General features: G+C 38.0%; 1 protein-coding gene across 1 annotated transcript in view; it reads left to right on the plus strand.

The window, feature by feature from the left end:
- The first annotated feature begins 364 nt into the window (after window positions 1-364).
- NRDE2 (NRDE-2, necessary for RNA interference, domain containing) overlaps window positions 365-20,313 on the plus strand; it is a 48,700-nt gene continuing 28,751 nt past the window's right edge. The window contains exons 1-2 of the mRNA XM_031065953.1: window positions 365-490; window positions 2,214-2,247. Coding sequence (XP_030921813.1) covers window positions 365-490; window positions 2,214-2,247 — 160 coding nt within the window. The remainder of the gene's footprint in view (window positions 491-2,213; window positions 2,248-20,313) is intronic.

A 20,313-nucleotide genomic window follows, 5' to 3' on the forward strand; every position in this document is an offset into this window, starting at 1 on the left:
GGGCGCTCTCGGCCTTTCTGGGCAGCATCAGCAGCAGTCCCAGAGGAAGATTTGCCGTCTCTTCATACCGCTGCAGCTTGCAGCAATAGCAACTGCTTTGCTGATGAGCCAAAGCTGGGAGGAAGAAGCTGTTCCTCAGCCAGTGATCTCTTCAGAGCAGAGTTTCTACGTAAAAAAAGCGGCAGAAAGACAAAGCCGCTTTTCTCAGTCCTTTTCCACAACACAGGGTGCCAGAGGTGCAAAGTGTGGCAGAACAAACGGGCTCAGGCTGCCCTTTCGCTGCCCGTGTGAGCAGCGTCTCTCAGACCGCTGCTCGCAGTGACAGCTTGAGTGGCAGCTGGGGGAGGATGTGCACGGCGAAGCGATGACTGATCGCCGAAATATCTCGCTGAAACCCTGCAAAATCTTTCAACACAAAAGAGATGCTTCTGCAAAATTAGCCCTGAGCTGCGAAGCTGTGCCGAGGCACGCGAGGTTGGTGTGCATCCATGTGGGGATGGCGGCCCCCTCGGGCCTGGCCAAAGCCCAGTGCAGTCCTGTTGCATAAGGAGCTGCAGAGATGCCATAACCACTTGTGTGGGGTTTTTTGAATGTCTCTAATTGAAATAAGCATAGATCAACCAGAAGCAATGAAAGTCGTCTCTGCGCCAGTAAGAAGCTTACCAGGACTGCTTTAAAAACGACGGGGGTTTCAAAGCAGCAAGAACTTCCTGGCAGATCTGTGAAGCTTGATACAATAAGTGTCTAAAGGTAGAAGTAGGTTACAGACACTCATTATCTAAATTCTTCAGTATTTCTGTTACTGGAGTGTTTTCATTGCTCTTTTTCAAAATCCCATTCTTGAAGAGTGAGTCAGCAAGAAGCCTGTGAATGTGTCAGGGAGCAGTGTTTTAAATAAGCTTTTGCTGCTAAGCAATTATTAAAGAGCATGTTTACATATGAAAAAATTACAAATTTGCATATGAACATAACAGCCCAATTTTTTCACTCTAGTGAAAGTTTTTTCCTAACTACAGTTTTCAGGATGACATTCTTGATGTGCTAGCGTAGGAATTTTGAGTTAAATTCCCTGGTAATTTGTTTTCTTTGTTCCATTTGGTTACCTGGAAGTAGATCAGCTTTTAATTTAAAATTATCATGATTTCCTTTTAGAGCCCTACTGAGTACAAACTGCTTTCCTGCTGGCATGAGCACTTCTTACTGTCTTTTTTCTAAAGAACTCTTTCGAAATATTAAAAACAATTGAACCGCTTTTCCTTGTAATCCTAGCCAAGTGGAACAAATGCAATGAAACCTTTATGGGAAATTATATGCCTGTGTAATTATAATGTTTATGAGTCCAGGTTTGCTAAAGTGAAACATAAAAGTGAGACTGCAAACTCATTCTGTTTCTTACCTGGTCATTTAAAGTATGATAATGTTTTTTGAAAATTTCATGTTTCGTTAGACGTCAGGTCTAAACGAGGTTGATGTCTTAATAAATAGAAAGGAAATTGGTATAAAGCATTGCTAAAGGCATCACCTTGTTCTGGAGTATTTTCCAGAACAACCTAATGTGACTCATAAAACAAATTTGTTGTATTAATTTACTATAATAATACTATAATGACTGTACAAATAACAGAACTACATTAATGACAGAGAACCTGGAAAAAGCTTTTAGAAGTGACATCATCCCATCATTCAACAGGAAATAAATACACTAATTTTAGGTTAACACGTAAGTCATTGTTGCCCCAAACAGTCTCCTGTAAATCACACTAATTAAAAGATAACCTCAAGGCTTTGGTGCGTTCAGGGCAGCAATATATTCTTAGAGTTAGCTTACGATGACCAAAAGTTCTAGAATGAATCAATGTGAATAAAAACCAATTACGTGTTTATTAGAAAGAATTACATGGATCACGTAATGGTAATTCCCAATCAATCAGCTATGAGTGATGATGCTACATTTTGTTTTTTACAGGTGCTTTATGTAGGCCATGTCCAAAGCCATCAGAGTGTATGGCAAAGGCAATATAGGGTAATAAGTAGAGTTCATTACAGTTCTAAATATATCACATTCTAAACATTCTGAGTGAAAACATGCCCCATCAATTTAAAGCAACCATTTAAAAACCAATGTATTTACAGCAATGTCATTATACCAACATCTGTTAAATGTGTGCAGGTCTGCCATCTTATGGAGCCTGAATGGTACTGCCAAATAACAGAAAGTGGAGCTGCATGTTCATTTTTCCTTTACAGGTAATGTGTGCTTTCTTCTAAAACTTGCACCATTTGGATGCACTCTTTCTATTTGATTTGTATATTTGTGGGACTTATGTGTGCATGCAAGTGTACACTTATAAACATAATCAAATAAAGGTGTTACACTGCAAGTTTAAGCATATAAAAGTTGGGAAGACTTAAAGTTGGTTGTTTACATTATATGACAGCCTGGACCAACATAATCATATGCAATTTTTGGGGGAGCTCTGTTGGATCTGTCTGGTTCAGCATTCAGGTTAAATGGTGTTATTTAGTGAGTGGCTATTCAGAATTTTGCTTTAGCATCTTTGTTTGGAGTGTGACTGTGCTGTATTTGCTGCAAGCTAGTCAAGTCCTGTTCTAAAGATGAAATTATTAACTCCTCTATGGGCTTTTCTACAGCTGTTATTATTAGAGTATAATATAAACAGTTTTGAATTAAGTTTGTACAGGCCAAAGCAGACAATCATCATGGCAATATTCAGCCCAAGTGATTAAATTTTGGCACAGCTATTAAAGTTGCTAAAATGATGGTTGTTTGTTTGTTTTATTTTCTATTTTTATAAAAGCTGATGTCAGATAAACTTGATAAGTGACTTTTGGGTCAGCCAAGAACAAATGCACAAGAACACAAGAATCTTATAATTAGTACATCAAGTGTTATTATACATTGTTTTCTCTTTAACTGGTGCAAATTTATTTTTAGGTGGAAAGGATTTTCAGGAAGACCTTATTACTTTGCTTTTGAAAAGTTTGAGGTGAGTTAGGAAAGTGGTTGATCTAAGTGGTTGTGATACAGTCAGATACTGTGGTGGAACACTTAAGATAAGCAAATTGTCCAGCATTCAGATATGTTTGCAGAGTTTTACCAGCTGCTGGAAAATCTAGTAGTGCCTGAAATCTAAACACATAGGAGGATGCCTGATTTTTCCCAGTTGTACCTGTACTAGAAAATACTCTACATTATACCTTTTCCATTTAGTGTCATTTGCAAATATTCATATCTACCATGATACTCTTGATCAAAGAAGACACTAAGCACAAACTGCCATTTGGATTACTGTCAGCTGGTGAAATTGATCATGTAAAGTGCTGCTTACCACCACAAAGAAGTGTTAGCATAATTTGTTTTCACTTTTTGAATCAGTTTGTTATCATGATATATCAATTTTCATTTGTCTTTCATCTAAACGTTTTACAGTTTCAGATGGATGTTAGGTAACCTTGGCTTTTTGTTGAGGAAGTTATCTTGTGTCTCAAACGTGTCTCATGCCAATGTTACTGTGTCTTAAACAGTACAAAATAAGACACCTTTTTTTTTTTTTCAGTCAACAAGAAGTTAACTTGTAAATCTGTAAACCACATGTGTTATATGATAGCAGCAAATTTTTCCATGTCCAAAATTTACATTATTTTGAAGTGGATACAAATTTACATTATCTTTGGAGGTGGATACAGACACATTCAAACCCATTGCCATATACATATCTCACTGGAGACCTGCTGCCAGATGCAGAGGAGTATTTCATACTGTGTAATTCTGAGCTGGAGGTGTGGTCAGGCAGGGGCATCCTCAGCATGACAGCCAGTGAGCATGGTGTTTGCTAAGCTCATTGATGGCATGTGTATTACAATGCAAACAATCTCCTGCTACTAGATGTATCCACATATTTCTATGAAAGACTTTAGGAATGACAGCAAATAGGCATAAGGGTATGATTTTTATATGAGTGGCACTCATCTGACAAATTCCTAACAACTGCAGTATTAACTCCTTTGTAGCTGCATTATGCAACCCTCAATATTATATTAAATAGTTTAAAGTCATCCTCCATTGAATTTGCCTGTTTCCAAGTTCAGGAATATAGTTTCTAAGATTTGTCTTTGACTATTTTCAATGGCTATCCAAATTTGATTAACCTGATATATACTAGTTAGTTGAAATAGAATACAGACTAAAGCACATCTGGCTTCTTCTAGTATGGTTTCAGAGACTAGTAATGGGCACCACAGTGATAGATTAGTGTGTCACTAAAGGTGCCAGGTACCTTTCCAGTATTGTATGGAAGTTTGTAAAGCTATTGGTAGCCAGCTTGCAGTTCTGGTTACCACAGCTTTCAATTCTTACAATATTGAGAGTTTATTTGCTAGAATTTTTGTATTAAATGAATTCAATGTTCATGGTCCTACACCAATTCCACCCAGCAAAGTTTGCATGGTATCTCTTTTATTTCTGTATCCTATTGGTGTGTGGGTTTTGTAGCCATCATAGAGGAGGATGCTATATTCAGCACAGGTCTTGTTCTATGTACCAGTTGGCTAAGTTCAGATGTATGTTAATCTCATTAATTTTGGAGCCATTAATCATGGACTCTCATCCATCATAGTTGCATTAAGAAAAGGAGTGCCTTTGTTAAGAGGTTGTTTTGGTTGTTGAATAAGCAATTCTAGTTGCATATAAGATACACAATCAGGAACAAGTGGTATCTTAATTGTGTCCATTTGCATTGACTTCCTATTGATTATTAGCAGTGTTTATAGAAAAATGGCTGAATATTATGATGTTGTTCTCATTGTTTACAATTTGAGTGTAATTCTTAGGAGCCCTTAAAGTATGATTGGTTGTCTTATGTGTCTATAGTACCCACTTAATTTTATTAATAAAATAATTTGCAATTTCCCATCCAGTATTACCTACAGCTAAAGTCAGTTAATTTTAGGATTACTGCCACATTATCACCTACTATCAGTTCTTGACCCAGAGCTCATCTGTGAGAATGTATTTGCAGCCTTCAGGAAGGACCAGTATAATCTACTTGCTGAGTTTATCAGAGTAGTTTACCTTCCTTGAGATTGGCAGCCTGTTGCTCTTTTAAAAGGTACTGTCTCATTAAAAAACAAAACAAAACAACAAACCCAAGACCAACAAAACCCCCACCAAAACCCAAGAAGGTATGTATTTACCATATGTATCACCAGCACCAGGACACAGGCAATCCTCTCCTTGCATCCTGTTGAAATAAATCATAACTCCCTATGTGTCTTAGCCATTCTGGTACCCACTTACTAGCCTTTCTCAGAAGGTGATTGAATGTTTTAGAGCTCTAGTAATACAAATTCTGTGGCCTCCCATCCATCGTGTACCTAATACTGCAACTTCTTGACTTGGTCCCTGCCATGTAAAATCAAAACACTAATATTTGATTCCAGAAAATGCTTGATGGAACACTAACATTTAGTTCCAGTGAATTCTGGATGATAGCATTCATACTTTGGTGAACTGTTTCCTCATGTACTCCAGTTAGAGTATGATCTGTGTACTGTAAAATTGTTACTTTGGTGGGAGGATCATTGATTCCAGCTGTTTAGCTAACATGGCACAGACAAAGATGGGGCCATGGTTAAAATCTTGGGGTGTGTGATAAAAAGTACATTGTCTTCCACCCCAAGTAAATGCAAACTGTGGTTTCTCTTGCTCTTGTATCAAGATCATAAAGACCATTTTTTGTGTAGCTGATATACTCACCCATGGAGAGCATTTACTGTGCTGGGAACCAGGGGCTGTTAAAAAGCCAGTTGCTTTATGGGAAGCCCTACAGTCAATAGTTGTGTGCCGTATCCTGTCTGGTTTATTAAAACTGGGCTGTTACACAGTGAGCTTTTTCTATAGTACCCTGTTGCTCCAGTTGTTTGACTTAATTCTGTCACAGGTTTTATGGCAGGGGTTTATGGCTCTGAGCCCTCTTTCATTGTGGTACTGGTTTGAACAGTCTCAGCATGTGATTGACTTCCTGGATGTAAACTTTGACTTGTTTGTTATCCATCCTAGCACACATTCCAAGACAACAAAACAGACCGATGCAGAGCAGGGATTCTCAGGATTAATCCATTGGATTGGGGCAGGCATTTGGTGCTGCTGGAAGCATCAAACTTCTGTCCCCAGACTGATATGCTGGATGTACAGGATGGTGTGGACATGCTTCCACACCAGCCCTCTTATGCCACTTCTGTACCTGTGTGCATGCTTCATATACTGAGGTCCCAAGTTTAAACTTGCTTCCCTCATCTCCAGAAGAAGGACCTGGTTTCATTTCCTCATATGGCTACACTCCACCCATGTCACGTTTCTGAACTTGTCTGGGTCCCAGAGTCTTGGAAAAGGTGGCTCTTGGCTGGCTTTCTACAGTGAGGGCTGTGATAGTGCAGAGGCAAGAGCTGCTAACCTGGACAGCAGCAGAACTCTGCCCAGCACCTGGCTGGTCTCACCTGCTGGTCACACACAGCTCCAGGGGTGAAGAGAAACTGCTCTGTGCCAAACAGAGCACTCCAGCATACTGGAGATACAGGAACACTTCACTGTATGAACAGTTAGTGACTGCATGGAACAACTTCTGCAGTGGTGATTGCTCCTGCTCATGTATCTTCTACTTGTGGCCTTCTTTGCAATTAAAAGATTGTTTAAGAGGCAAAATAATGTTGTTAATTAATGGGATTATCGATTTTGTCTTAATCAGAGACCACTTTAGTGCTTAAACCCTCACTGTGTTTCTCTGCTTTAAAGTGGTCAGAAGCTGGCCCCAAATACAAGTAAAAGCAGAAGGTGGATCATGTTTTTGTGCAGAGCTGCATCTAAAGAAAAATTCTAACTGCAGAGATTAGAACATAGTTGAGTTACTGTGTTCGGAAAAAAATCTATAAACTGGTGTCATTATTTATGTGCCTTATTCTTAAAATGATAGTTACTGGTAAAGCAAAATGGCAAAAAAAAATTACTGAAATTGGCATCCACTCTGCTCTCTTCAGCTCCAAAACAACAGGGAGATCACAGGAAGCTTAGAGGTTGCTGTGTTGTATGTAGGAAATACTGTTCTGCACCAGACTGGAGATCAGACTGGGTCAGTATCTTTCTACATCAATGGGAAGATGAGGTCCTTGAATTAATTACTTGCTGCTGGTAAGAGGAATCAGTCCATCCCTATGAAGGACTGTAGTCTAACAGTAAAAGATTTTCTTAACTTTGAAGCATGACTTGTTAAAAGGATTCCAGAATTATTGTGAACAACCACAGCTCCAGGTAGTTTGGTATTCATGGACATTTTAGAATTTATTCAGTTCTTGACCTTGGTGGATTTCTGTAGGAATGTTTTAGCATGCAATTACTTATTGATTTGGCAAACAGTAATTAAGCACATTCTTTCTTCTGCAAAAACAATGCAAGATTTTATTACCATTACAAAGGAGGAAACATTTCAGCTCTCTTGTTTTGTCTGAGAAACTGGCATACAGCAAACTGCCTTCAGCTGGCCGTATCTTTTAGATCAGATTATCTCAAAATGTCATATTGGGATTCTGGTGTTAATTTACAGTGTCAACATGTCTTAGGGTGGATGAACCTTAGTGTTTTACTGAAACATAATGTTTTCTGAGTTTTCTAATAATTCAAACCAGCTTAATCTAGTTATTTTCAGCTTTCATAGTTATGTGTATTTTTTTACCTTCATGCATAAATCAGTAAGTAGCATTTAACATTTGGTTTACTTCTGTTTAACAATAAAAGCCTGTACAGATGGTTGCAAAACAGAACCCTCAGACACAGTTGGATTTGTACATTTGTGCTGATTTCTTGCTTAAGGGAACTCAGTTCAACATGCTGTACTGCCAGATCCATCCCTGCAGTAATTCTCTTGGCTTCAGTGGATGGCCACATGGGATCACCTGTGCTAGCTGGCTAAGCTAAGAAATTCTGTACAATTCCAAAGAGATCTGCTTGACAATATGAAAAAGTGAAGTCTGAAGAGCATGCTGTGTTGGGCTTTGGACAGTTCAACTGTTTTGTTCAAAGTAGGGGCCATGAGAGCTGCTTTCCATCCAGGGACCACAAGAAATAATTACAACTTTGATTTATATAATGGGCAGTAGAAAATATTTTGCTCGCCCTGAGTACTGTGTAGGTGCAGACAATAGGAGGGTCAAAGATTCAGCTGATTTTCTGAGGATTCAGAAGTCATTTCAGAACTGTGGAAGTCATTGAGAAGCTGCTCTAATTCTGCCTGTGTGACATCAGAAATGCTGGAATGAAGATTTTTAGAATACAGCTGCCTATAAAAAGTCTGGGAACTGCAGGCAAATAAATTGTTCCCATTCATGTGAATTTCCTTGTGCTCCATAAATCAAGTTGTAATGTCCATTATTCCTAAAATCAAGGATCATATTAAATTTCATCAATTTCTTTTCCTAATGGAAAAACCCTTAAAGATGTAGAAATCTGAGCAACTCTGGGGGCTAAAAGGAATTGACACTTCGAGAGAATATGATATTCCACAAGATTGCAACATAGGAACAGGCCAAGGGCTTGTTTGGCTTTGTTTGGTATGGCTTATACAGGGCAGGCAAGACACACAGAACTGCAAGTCCTGAAGCTAACTTGTTTTTATGGAGTTGTGCACCTTATCTGAATGGATGCAAAGTATGAAAATAATTAGTTGTGAATTTTTGATCATCCATTAAAGGCAAACCGCTTTTTAGTGATTACATTAAAGTAAAATTACTTGTGCTCACTTGTAAGTTGGCTTGCTTTTTTATGGGAAACGATGTTCTTTCAAAATAATCCAAAATGGTAAACACTTTTATGATGCAATACAAATAAAACAGAATAATCAGCTGCAAAAGTGCTATCCAGAACTAAAACGTACTTCCACACTGAGGGGTGATCATAGTTTGTGGGAAACAACTGTGCTTGTAAACAGTGTTAGCACTGTAACAAACAACCAAGGAAGAATCACCTTATAACTTCAGCTGAATCCTTAGGGTCATGCAGCTCAGTTGGGCTGGAGCTGACCCAAAGATGGAACGCTTCTCAACACTCTACTCCTCCTAATTGTAATGTTTCCCATCTTCTTTTGCAAGTAATACTTTATAGTGTAAATACCTCACTGGTGGTGTCACCTATGACATTTTGGCCTTTTCATTCTTCCCATACTTTCCTCCTGAAACTGGCCAGGGCTCTTGCTGTTGATGTTTCAATGCTATCTCCCCAGTTGCCTGTAGGAGAGTTTGTTGGGTCAGATATCCAAAGCGGATCCGTGCCTGTGTATCGGATTCACCTGACCTGAAAGGCCTCCCACAATCCTGCCTGCTGGGGATCATTTCCACATCAATCCTGCCTTCTGGGGATCATTTCCACATGAAGGCGCCTGCAGCTGGCCTGCAGCCCAGCTAGGTTTGAGCTGCTCCTGGGGGGAAGCAATGTGGTGTGACTGCAGCATGCTGTCTGTCGCTCCTGCTTCTGGGAACACGGTGAGGAAAAGCTTCAGCTGTTTTTTCACAGAGGCCACTTTGGTTTGACAGAATTTATGATCTCTGGCTCTGCAGGAAGGTGCATGCATTGTTCCTGAGCCAGGCATAGTCTTGCAAGACGTGTTTGTACAGTCATGGGCTTCAGCTAATACCTGTGCTGGAGGCAGGGTGGTTGGTTTTACATTTGTGGCACAGATAATCTGCAATGAAGATAATCTAATCATAGATAATTGAGAATTGGCTCAGTGGGTGTTACAATCCTGCTCTCAGTTTTGATCTAGCACAGGCTGGATTTTGCTGCTGTCCAGGCAGTGCTATCAGCATGAGGTATTCCTGCTTCCCTGCTCCTGTTCCCTCTTCTGCCTGTGGCATGCCAGCCATTCAGTTGTGCTAGCAACTGAATGTGCTAGTGATTATCACAATCAATAATTCTTTTTTAACTCCAGTCAGTTCCTTGACCTAGTGCTGGCAACTTTTAGTTAGTTGCCTTAGTTAAGAAGCCCTGCAGGCAATTTTGTTGGCACAGCTGAGGGGCACAGGGGTATTAAGAAGGTTTTAAGCTACTACTGACATTTTTTATCATTAAACAGTAGCCACAGTTCAGCTGTATTTATGTAATTTCACTATACCATTTTAAATTAGGAGTAATCTCAAATAAAACAACACTTTCACTATCACCAGACATGTTTTGAGAAGGTGAAATAATTTAAAAAAAAAGAAAAATTATGGTAGGTAGTTGGAGATTCGAGAGAAGGCTTTTGCTCCCTTGCAAATAAAATAATTTAGGAATGCCATCAGTAAATAGAATTATTTGATTTCAGCAGATGAAAACAGGATTATCTTCCATTTAGTACTGAACCAGCTCTTAGAAAACTGCAGGGTTACAGAATTAAAAATCACACACAATACTCTGAAAAACTCGATTTCTTCAGTGAGCCATGTCCCACTGAGCACTTCATGGCTTGTTAGGAATGAGAAGCAATAATGCCTCGGATTCACCAGTCATCTTTGTCATTGACTTCAGTGAAGGAAAGGCTGCAAATAAAGCTGCTGCAGGGGCCCTGTGTCCCACAGCCAGGTGTGGCAGGGCCAGACAGGCAGAGAAATAAATGACTTGTCCTTGGAGCTGCCTCTGTCACGCCACCCTGCTTGGCAGGGAGGGAATTGTACAGGGTGGAGGGAGACTGATGATCATCAGGCTTCAGAAATCCCTTCTAGGAGTGCTATCTGATGGGTCTAACTGCGCTTTTTGTGGAGAGGGTGAGAATCCTTTTGTGCAGAAAATATAACTGCACAAAGAAAAGAAATCCAAACAAAGGTAATAAATGCAGAGCAGGCACTTTGACAAGGAGCAAACAGATTCCCTTTTGACAAGCAACGGAACTGATGACTGTCAAGCTCTTTCCTTGACAGGAAAAAAGATGTCAGAATCTGCTGCTGGAGAAATCTCCCACCCCATCTGACTATCAAAACACAGCTGGCAACCCCAGGGAAGAAGATCCCTGAACAACAGGGAAAAACAACACATGAAAATACTCTATTTCTTTTGACTTGAGAAGAGCAAATTCTATCAGCAGAAAACTCTGTTTGGTACAGCTATTAATTAACATTATTGGCCTTTTCTAACTCTGGCCCTTCTTACTGCTTTCCTCCCTTTCCTCTTTAGTCTCTCCGAGCACCTCTCCCCATCTTATCTATGTTTCTGACAACTCACTAACTCACTGTGCTGATTATCTGAATGTCCTTCTCTCTGGGCTCGTCTGTGACTGCTAGTCCTAGTAATTTACCTTTTTGAAATAGTTATTTACTGAATAGCAATAGAAAGTAATTACTTACAGCAGCCAAAGCAAAACCCCGATGTTAGCATTTTAAAATAGGATACTTTACAGACAAAGCCTTAAAGTCTTCAGGGTTCATATTTCTGTAGTGGTACTCTAGTACAGGGCCTCCATTAACGATTATGGCTGTTCAAGGATTTCTGTAATGTCAACATTGGAGTCTCTTTCCTTTCTAGTATAGTGTTCCTGATTTTTTTGCTAACAAATATGGGATACCAACCCACAAACTGAAGGTGCAGTGTTCTATAAATGAACTTGGATGAACCTAGCAGAGCCTGCTTTATGTAGCTCTTCCTAAATGAAGGCTGCTCTGACAGTGTTTAGAGATTCCACAGTTCATATGAGGCTACTGTGTGCTCCTGCCAAAGGCCGTAACATAGTTTGGGGTGGAGTGCAGCTTCCCCTCTCAGTGTGAGGGTGCCAGAAGTTTTTGATTTAAGCATATGGTGTACTTTCTTCATTAAAACAGCAATGTGCTTAGCTCAGAAGTACTTAATTCTAAAACTCACTGATAGCCTTTTGATAGCAGAGTTGGTAGAATGCCATTTAAGTGTTATTTGGATTTTAGGACTCTGAGCAGCCCTAAATGTGGGGAATCAACGGTTGTGATTCCTAGGAAATACAGCTGCAGCTTTACATTGCTTTCAGCACAAGATTGTCTACCATGATTAGCTATACTTTAATGAAATTGTTCTGGTTATACTGATGAACACTAACAATAATTTCTTAATCTTTAATTAATTGTGTAAATTGTTATCTGCTTTCCTATTTACTTCTATATGGATTTTTTGGTATTGTTTTATATATATATATGATTTCTAGTTCAGAATGGTCTGGTTGCTAGGTTAAATTATAGAAAGAAGAGCTCATATCTAATGTGGATAATAATGAAAAGAGTAGACAAGAATTGTTTATCAAAGCAAAATGTTTGAAATAAGAAACTGTCATTGAAGCATCTTGGAAGTTGTCCATATTTACATGACACTTCCTGTAAATAAAGTGAAGTAATGAAAATAGGTGAGAAGTCCTTTGTCCAAAAAAACTCATATAGTCAGATGAGTAGAAAGTATTTCAGATAATGGCTGCAGTTGAGAAAATGAACTCAGGGTTCATGAAAGCCCAACAGCTTTGAACAAAATTTATGATCTGAAAGTAATGAAGAATCTGTGGGGAATTAAAAAAGAATGTAACATTTAATAAGGGAAGAAGAAGTATTTGGGATAGACAGTGAGATAAATGATTGTTGTACAATACTGAGTGTCTGGGAAAAGAAAGGAACAAATATGCCTGGCCATTTGTGAGCAGATGGTCATGTGTGGTCATGATCATCCTGAGGTACCAAAAAGGGAATAAATATTTATGGGAGACAGATCTGTGCTATGAGCTCTTTGACAAAGGGTTGCCATCTGGTTTTGTGCATGTCTGGGTGTGGAATAGTGGTTGTGAAGAGAGAGAATTCTAGGGAGAGAATTCATAGAGGATCATAGCATGAGTCAGCTTGGAAAGGCCTTCAGAATATCTTCTAGTCCAACCTTCTGCTCACATGGGAATGAAGATGGTTGCAAACATTTTGATCAAGTTGAGCATATTCATGTTTGTGGTACAGACTAACAGATTTTGAAGTACTCAATTTTCTTGGAAATTTGTAAATTTTGAACTGTTCCATTCCTGTATGTGTGTATAAAATAAACTACAGAATATAAAATTGTATATATATTTTCACTCTTACCCTGATACATGTATATGGGCATTCAAATTATTTTGGCTTAGGCTATTCTTATTCTTGCACTAAGAACGAGGTTTGAATTGCCATCATCCTTACTTTTCCTCCTGATACATATAATGAATGTACAACTGGTTCTTGCCTTCTAAGCCAAAAGAACTGCTTTTATGCAATTTAATGGGTATAGCAAAACATTAAGGGACAGGTAAGGTGAAAAAAATGTGCATAAAAAAGCACAGACATAACTTTGAGGACATACCTATGGTTCTTTGAGGAAGAACCATAAAAATAAAATTAATGTTCTTTCTTCTCTACATGAAAATGAAATTTCCAATTGCTGTCATAGAGCTTACCTATGCTTTCTCCTCTTTTCAAAGTTGTGAGCATACTGATGAAAAGGAACAGCACATCAGCAGAATAACTGCAGTCTGTATGATAGGACTTTCACTGCTAGTAAGATAGAGGATTAAATTTTAATAAATATATAATTGATTAGTCCCAGTTAATACAGTATTATGACTTAGTGATGGCATCCATAATTTAGGTATATTAGGTTGGGTTTTTTTATAGGCTTAATGGTCTTCAGTGTGCTGAAAGGAGTGTAATAGTTGAAGACAGCAGGATTTCAGGTCATTATATTGTAGATTTTTTTTAACTGTGTATTTATCAACTGGCTTCAATGCCTGTCATATCAGTTGTCTAGTGACAGCAATCAGCATTCTGGCAAAGAGGTGACATTGCATACAACTCAAGCATTATACAAATTGTCTGGTAATAAACTTTTCTGGATATCTATGTGATATTATTTACAAATAAAAATTTTCTAGAAAACTGAGGAAAGTTTACAGTCTCATTGGCAGCTGAATTAATGTAATTTTGCAGCACAAATGGAGATTGGAGAAAGGAAAATCTGTAGGCATCTCAGCTCAGTTGCTGGCAAAACATGGGGATGAGGAAGATTTCTGGCAAGGTTGAAGACATTAAAAAATGCAGTTGTACAGTGAAAAACGTGGGCTGCTAATGCCACTACAGCTCAGGTACTTGTGCAAGTGACAACAAAAGCTTCTTTATTTATTTACTGGGCACAAACTGAGGCTATTTTAGACTAATTTATGTAGGTAGTAAAGATGGGAAGGAAACTGGTTGTGTTTAAAATAAAACTAGAACAGTCCTCTCTCCATACCCACCTGGCTGAAAAATCCAAATGAAAGAATAAACAAAACTGTTTTGACAAAGTTTTACAGAGCTTTTTTAATACTATAAGAACAAATATTGATAATCTAGACATAGTAATTGAGGTAATAAATCAGAGGCTTAAACATGACAGAGATCTGGAATTTATCTAACACAGATACAAAAAATGTCTGGAACTTACATTCCAGGTATGAAAGAGGGATGAGTAACTACCTCCACAGTCAGAGGAAAAACAAGGAAAAACTCTGTGTAGATTGGAGAAGGGAAATGAATGAACCAAGAAAACTATGATTTGGAGTCTTGGAGGTGCAGACTCAAGGTCTTGCAGAAGACTGAAACAAAAAGACTATTTAGCAATATAGGCAGCAAATTGCAGCTAGCACATAAAGAAGGGGGAGCCCTAAAGGTTTTGTATCTTCTAGTTGCATGCACCAGCCTAATGAGCAATTTTGCAACTTTCAGAACAGACAAAGATGTAGAAAAGAACATAAAAGCCAGAAGAGAATATACACAAAGTGAAAAGAACTGTGGGGTGGAAGCTAAACTAGGAGAGCTCAACTTATTCAAAGGGATGGGAAGCATTATTGACTAGTGAAAAAGTAGGGAATGAAGTTTTATGGCTTGTGGTAGAGATTTCAATCCACCTGTGGTATTGTGGTGGTGCTATATAACAAGCTTCACTTTTATTTTATAAACATTTGCTATATTTGCAATTATTCTGTTAGTCTACAACAACACACAAAGCTTTAAAATAAAGCTTGAAATGAATGAACAGTATGGAAATAAATAGAAGATGAGATAAAATGCAGTTCAAGTTTACCAAAGATAGGCCATGAGTGTATTTTAATTAATGGCAGCAGAATTTTTAGGATGGAAACCTGTTAGATACAATTAATTTTTATCTCAGTAAAGTATTTGACAATGTTTCACTTGTGAGATTATTAGGTGAAATGGGAAATAGCACAAGAAATAGGTAAAGAAGTGCCTAAAAGAGGGATGAGGATAGGTCTGTGCTGGAAAGGGGACTGTGTGACCAAAGAGGGAGTTCAGTGGGGACTCCTTATACCAACTATTGGCCAATATTATTTAACAAAGGCAATGACACAAAAATAAGAATAAACTTGCTGATGGCAAAAACAGAAGCATTGCTCACAATGAGCCATATCAAAAATTTCAATCCTATAAAACAGGTGATCTATGGAAGTAAAGTTGAATTTAATACAGGATAGAAGGCAGTGTCCTCAAGGATTAATAATGAGATTTTTCTGGTATAATAGGGGAAATTCATATAAGGGAAGCAATTGCTTGGAAATGCCCAATTATAATTATTCACTATGGTCATTATGAGCCACTAGTATGATTCAGCCAAGTGTTTATTAAATGCAGGGGTGTAGAACATTTCCAGTAGAGACTGAGAAGTACCACTGTACTTCTCTGTACAATTCTAGTTCAGAATATGAACTGAGAGAAATGCAAAAAAATCAGTGGACTGAGCACTGAAAATTTTTAAATTGCTTAATGGCAGAAAGGCTGAGTGGCATATGATTGCTGTCTGTGCATAGATTACATCCAGGTTAGCGCCCTCATGAAGCAGAGAGCTATTTATGCCATAGGAAATTGCTAGCCCAGAAAGAGATGGATATAAACATAAATGTAATTAACGAGGAAATCAGGATGTTTCTAAGCATTGGAACATCATGGTTCTGGACCTCTCTACAGGAGCTGTGGGTAGAAAAGCTCAACAAATTTGAAAATTGAGTATATGAACACACCCATGTGGTGAGGTTTTCTGCAGAGAAGGCTGCACTCAGTGGCTCAGACCATCCCTTCCACACATATGTCCACAAAAGGTTAGAGACTAGAGATAAATGACAAGATCAACTTTATTTTGGGGGAAAGCCTAATGAGAAATACGTTTTACGTAACAAATAATTAAATCCAGCGAAATGCAGAGTAGCTAAGCACAATAGAAAATCCTGACTGTTGGTATAGCTTATTTCTTTTTAAAATACTGACTATTTAAGCATGCTGTTTCATTGGCTGCATTTTGAAAAGTTCATTAGGAATATGACTCCTCCTCCAAATTAACACCTGATCCTATGATCCCAAGGCACAAAAACCCCACCTCATTACAGTCACTGGAAGCTTCACCTGTGGCTGCACAATGAAGCCACAGTTACCTCAAAATTATGGCATGTAACACTTGTTTTGATTTGAGAATAAAAGAGGTATGTCAAGTGCATTTTTCTTACAGGAGGATCTATTCCTATGTTATTTTAAAAAGAAAAGTGTAAGAACTACAGGGTACAAAATATAAAAATAGGCCAAAAATAAGAGTGGATGTGGGGTGGGGTTTTTTGTTTGGTAGATTTGGTTTGCATTTTTTTAAGAACTAAAATTCCTCTCCTCTTTTCTCTGCAAAAAGAAACTGGATAAAATGGTATGGGTCTGGATATGTACAGGAAGCTTTAATCATTCTGGATTTCTTAAAATTCTCTAGTCTTCACCGTGAGAAGGCTTGTATAGAATGCTAGTGGGCCATTCTAGCACACAAAATGCTGTGCTTATGTCTGCAAAATACCTCCTCCTTCCTCTCCTAGTGTGCTTTGTTCACAGTAAATGTACTGGGAACAATAATTGAGACCCTACTTTTTCTGGAATGATATAGAAATACAGACTTACATTCACATATGCATACATGAATACACAGCAGAACTTAAAATACTTTACAAGTCTGAGATTTATGTCTATACACCTCACAAATTTGTCTAGAATATGGCTTTGATAAAGATTTTTCATATTTTGCTGCTGTTTCTGTTTTGTATAATGGAACAGTCTTCACATGTTTCAAACTTGCCTACAGAATCAGTCTGACCACAGCTTCAATTTGAAGTTCAAGGCCAGCACTTCCATGCAGCCTGAAAAAATCAAGTCAAGAGAACTCCTTTAAGTTTTTGAAGTGTAGCATCAGAATGCATATCTGAACTGAACCAGTTATCTTTATTACACATGTCCATCACAAATATACCTGCAATAACTGATCCACCCAGCAAGCATTTGATAGCCCAGCAAGCTTTTCATAAGTGAAGATTTTACAGATAGGACTTGGATCAGTAAACGAACCACCAGATTTATTAAAGCATTAGAAAGAGGGCCTAACAGCCTTTGTGAAAATATTAGCAATAATGCATCCATCAACTTGTATATGTTTACTTTCTGTTTAATTTTCTATGTGGAAGGAAAAATGTTCGCACCTTTCCCATGTAATTTTATAGCCCTATTTTATTAATAATTTAAACTGCTAAGATTTTATTCAGGTATTGTTTATTACATAGTAAGAAGGCAGCTGAATTGCATTTTTATAAAAATCTCTGTATAAAAGACTCTAGCAATCAAAAACATACTGACCTGCAAACTAGGTCCTTTGAGGAGAAAATGTGATACATTAAACGTAATAGCAGTATTATACAATATCATCACCTAGAATACTTATTGTACAAGTAATATAACAGATAATTAAAACTGAAGAGAACATTAGTAATTGAAATTTGTTGCTAAATATGCAGCTACTGTGGTTTTGTCTGTAATGTAAAAGGCTTGATGGTTTGCTTTTATTAGGATAGAACTGAAGAAACTGCTGGGTATTTCTTTACTCTAGACATCAAGAGGTCCTTTGGTCAGGCTTTTTAGTGAATCCTAAGGAAAAGTGTGGCTCAACTGCATTGAGGCAAACAATTTATTTAATACACTGGATATGTTGCAGAAAACTATATTTCATCAGCATAGGCACTGCTCACTCAATAGTACAAGGAAATGTCAAAGCAGGAGATTTTACTACAGGGACAACTTTAAATAGTAACTACTTGTGCAATAATCTAAAAGCAACATTGACATAAATTTAACTTCATTTGTGATAATGGAATATAACTGCTTTCAATTTTGTGGTAGTGTTAAATATGTTTGGTTGGGGGTTTTCTTTGTCACAGTAACAGATGTATGGCAACAATAACTGTTTGTTAATGTATCCTTCTCATCCTTTAGCCATAATTTGGCTTAACTTTCAGGGACATGGCATAAATCTGTGCTTAGGATTCTTATAAACTCTCTCTTTGGCCATTTGCTTTACTCTCAAAAAGCACATTTTCTGTATTCTCTTTGTTGAGAAGCCATTAGCTAGCATCACAGTAAGCAGCTCAGAGACAATGTGAAAAATTACATTCAGCAACTAAACTGAATGCTTTTATTAAATCTATTTAGTTTATCTTGCATTAGAGCATCAAAAGCTTGAAAGGGCTTCGATTCTCCCTCATAAGAGAAGAGGGAAATAATTATTCTTCTGTAGATAGGTGGTAGTTTTCCCATTGCTGAAGTATGCAGAATAAACACATTTCAGATTTCAGAAACTATCCAAATATGATTATAAGAAATATTTCCATTAACAGAAGAGTTCTGGTTCAACTTTTGCAGTAGGTCAGTCTCCCAGTGTGAACTGCATGCATATTGGAGTTTTGCTCCCACTCAAAATCCTGCTCTGAGTTCCAATCTGTTCTCATCTGATTTGCAGTAATGCAAAAACCTGTAACCCTCTAACCCTCTTTTAAATTTGGTTTATACTGATCATGAGTTCTAAAACTACCTGGAGAAATTATGCCAGGCAGACTGAAGGACAATTGCAGGTTGCAAAATTACGTGTGTTTTCTGTACTCAGGATAAAGGCTAAAATTTGCATGTGGCAAGGTAATTATTTTGTAATTCTCTCTTCAAAATTGGTAATGTGCTTCTTTTAGATGTCTTCGTTATCTTCTGTATGAGTTCTAAGTGGATACATATTTCCATATATTACATACTACATTTTCTACATTCTAATGTTTTACTACAGAAGTTCATAGATGATAACATACCTGAACAAAAACTTGGCTCCACATCAGGAGGGGAGCATACACTTCAAGCCAAACTTTCCAAATCAGGGCCCACTCATTTGGTGATTTCCAGACTGTCAGTGTCCATGGTCACTGCTGTGTTCTAAATCTTCTTCTCTCTGTACTTTCATACTTATCTCCTGTTGATTAATAGTATTTTATGAACTAATAATAAGGTAGGAAACAAGGATTAGAAATAGTTTTAGAGTTTTCTAAAGGATGAAGTCATCAACATCTAAAAAAGGGCTGCAAATGCAGTGACTGTAGAGTTGGCAAAGTGTGCAGATGGTGCAAAGGTATTCACAGCAATCAACTGGAAATCTGACTGAGAAAGGTCACGGAAGTTTTTAAAAGATTAATTATAACGTGACCAAAAAATCAGTTTGGTAGATGTGAAGCAGTGTGTATAGGGCACCTAATCCTATCATCTACACACAGTAGCTCCCTGTTATCTTTTGCCAATCACAAATGGTCTCTTGACAGATTCTGGAGCTCAGGAGAAGACAAAAGCCAAACAGAATGATCAGAAGGCATTGGAAAAGGAGCACAAAACAAACCAGTCATCATAATTCCATATAATCCCTAAACTCACTGTACACTTCAATTATTGCATGAAATTCTGGTCATGCAACAGTATTTGCAGGAATTAGAAGAACTAAAGCAATTCAACAAGGAGACTATTATGGAGTGGCTTTGGCGTACAAAGCAAATAGGCAAATGTTTCAGTTGAAGAAGAATACTGAAGTATATTAATAGGGTATAAAATTTTGCAGAAAAAGTGAATAGGGTGCTTATTTTTTCCTCACAATACAAGAATCAGACATTGGCTGGAGGAAAAAAAGGAAATACTGTTTTGGACAATACATAATTAAGAAGCGGAACATCCTGTCCAAGAAAGCACAAAGTGGAAAGCATAAAAAATTATTTTTCCAGTTCCTTATGAAAGGCAGGCTCATGGATGCTATCAAACACGCAGGGTGGCTGCGGGGTCAGGAGGCCCGGCTGCAGGGGGTAATTTGTTCCCGTGCCGGGACAGGCTGCCAGGCTGGCCGGCTCTCCGGGCATGCACCGATTACCAGCGAAGGCCGCCTGG

Source organism: Geospiza fortis, unplaced genomic scaffold, assembly GCF_000277835.1.
Source record: "Geospiza fortis unplaced genomic scaffold, GeoFor_1.0 scaffold54, whole genome shotgun sequence".
NCBI classification, from domain to species: Eukaryota; Metazoa; Chordata; class Aves; order Passeriformes; family Thraupidae; genus Geospiza; species Geospiza fortis.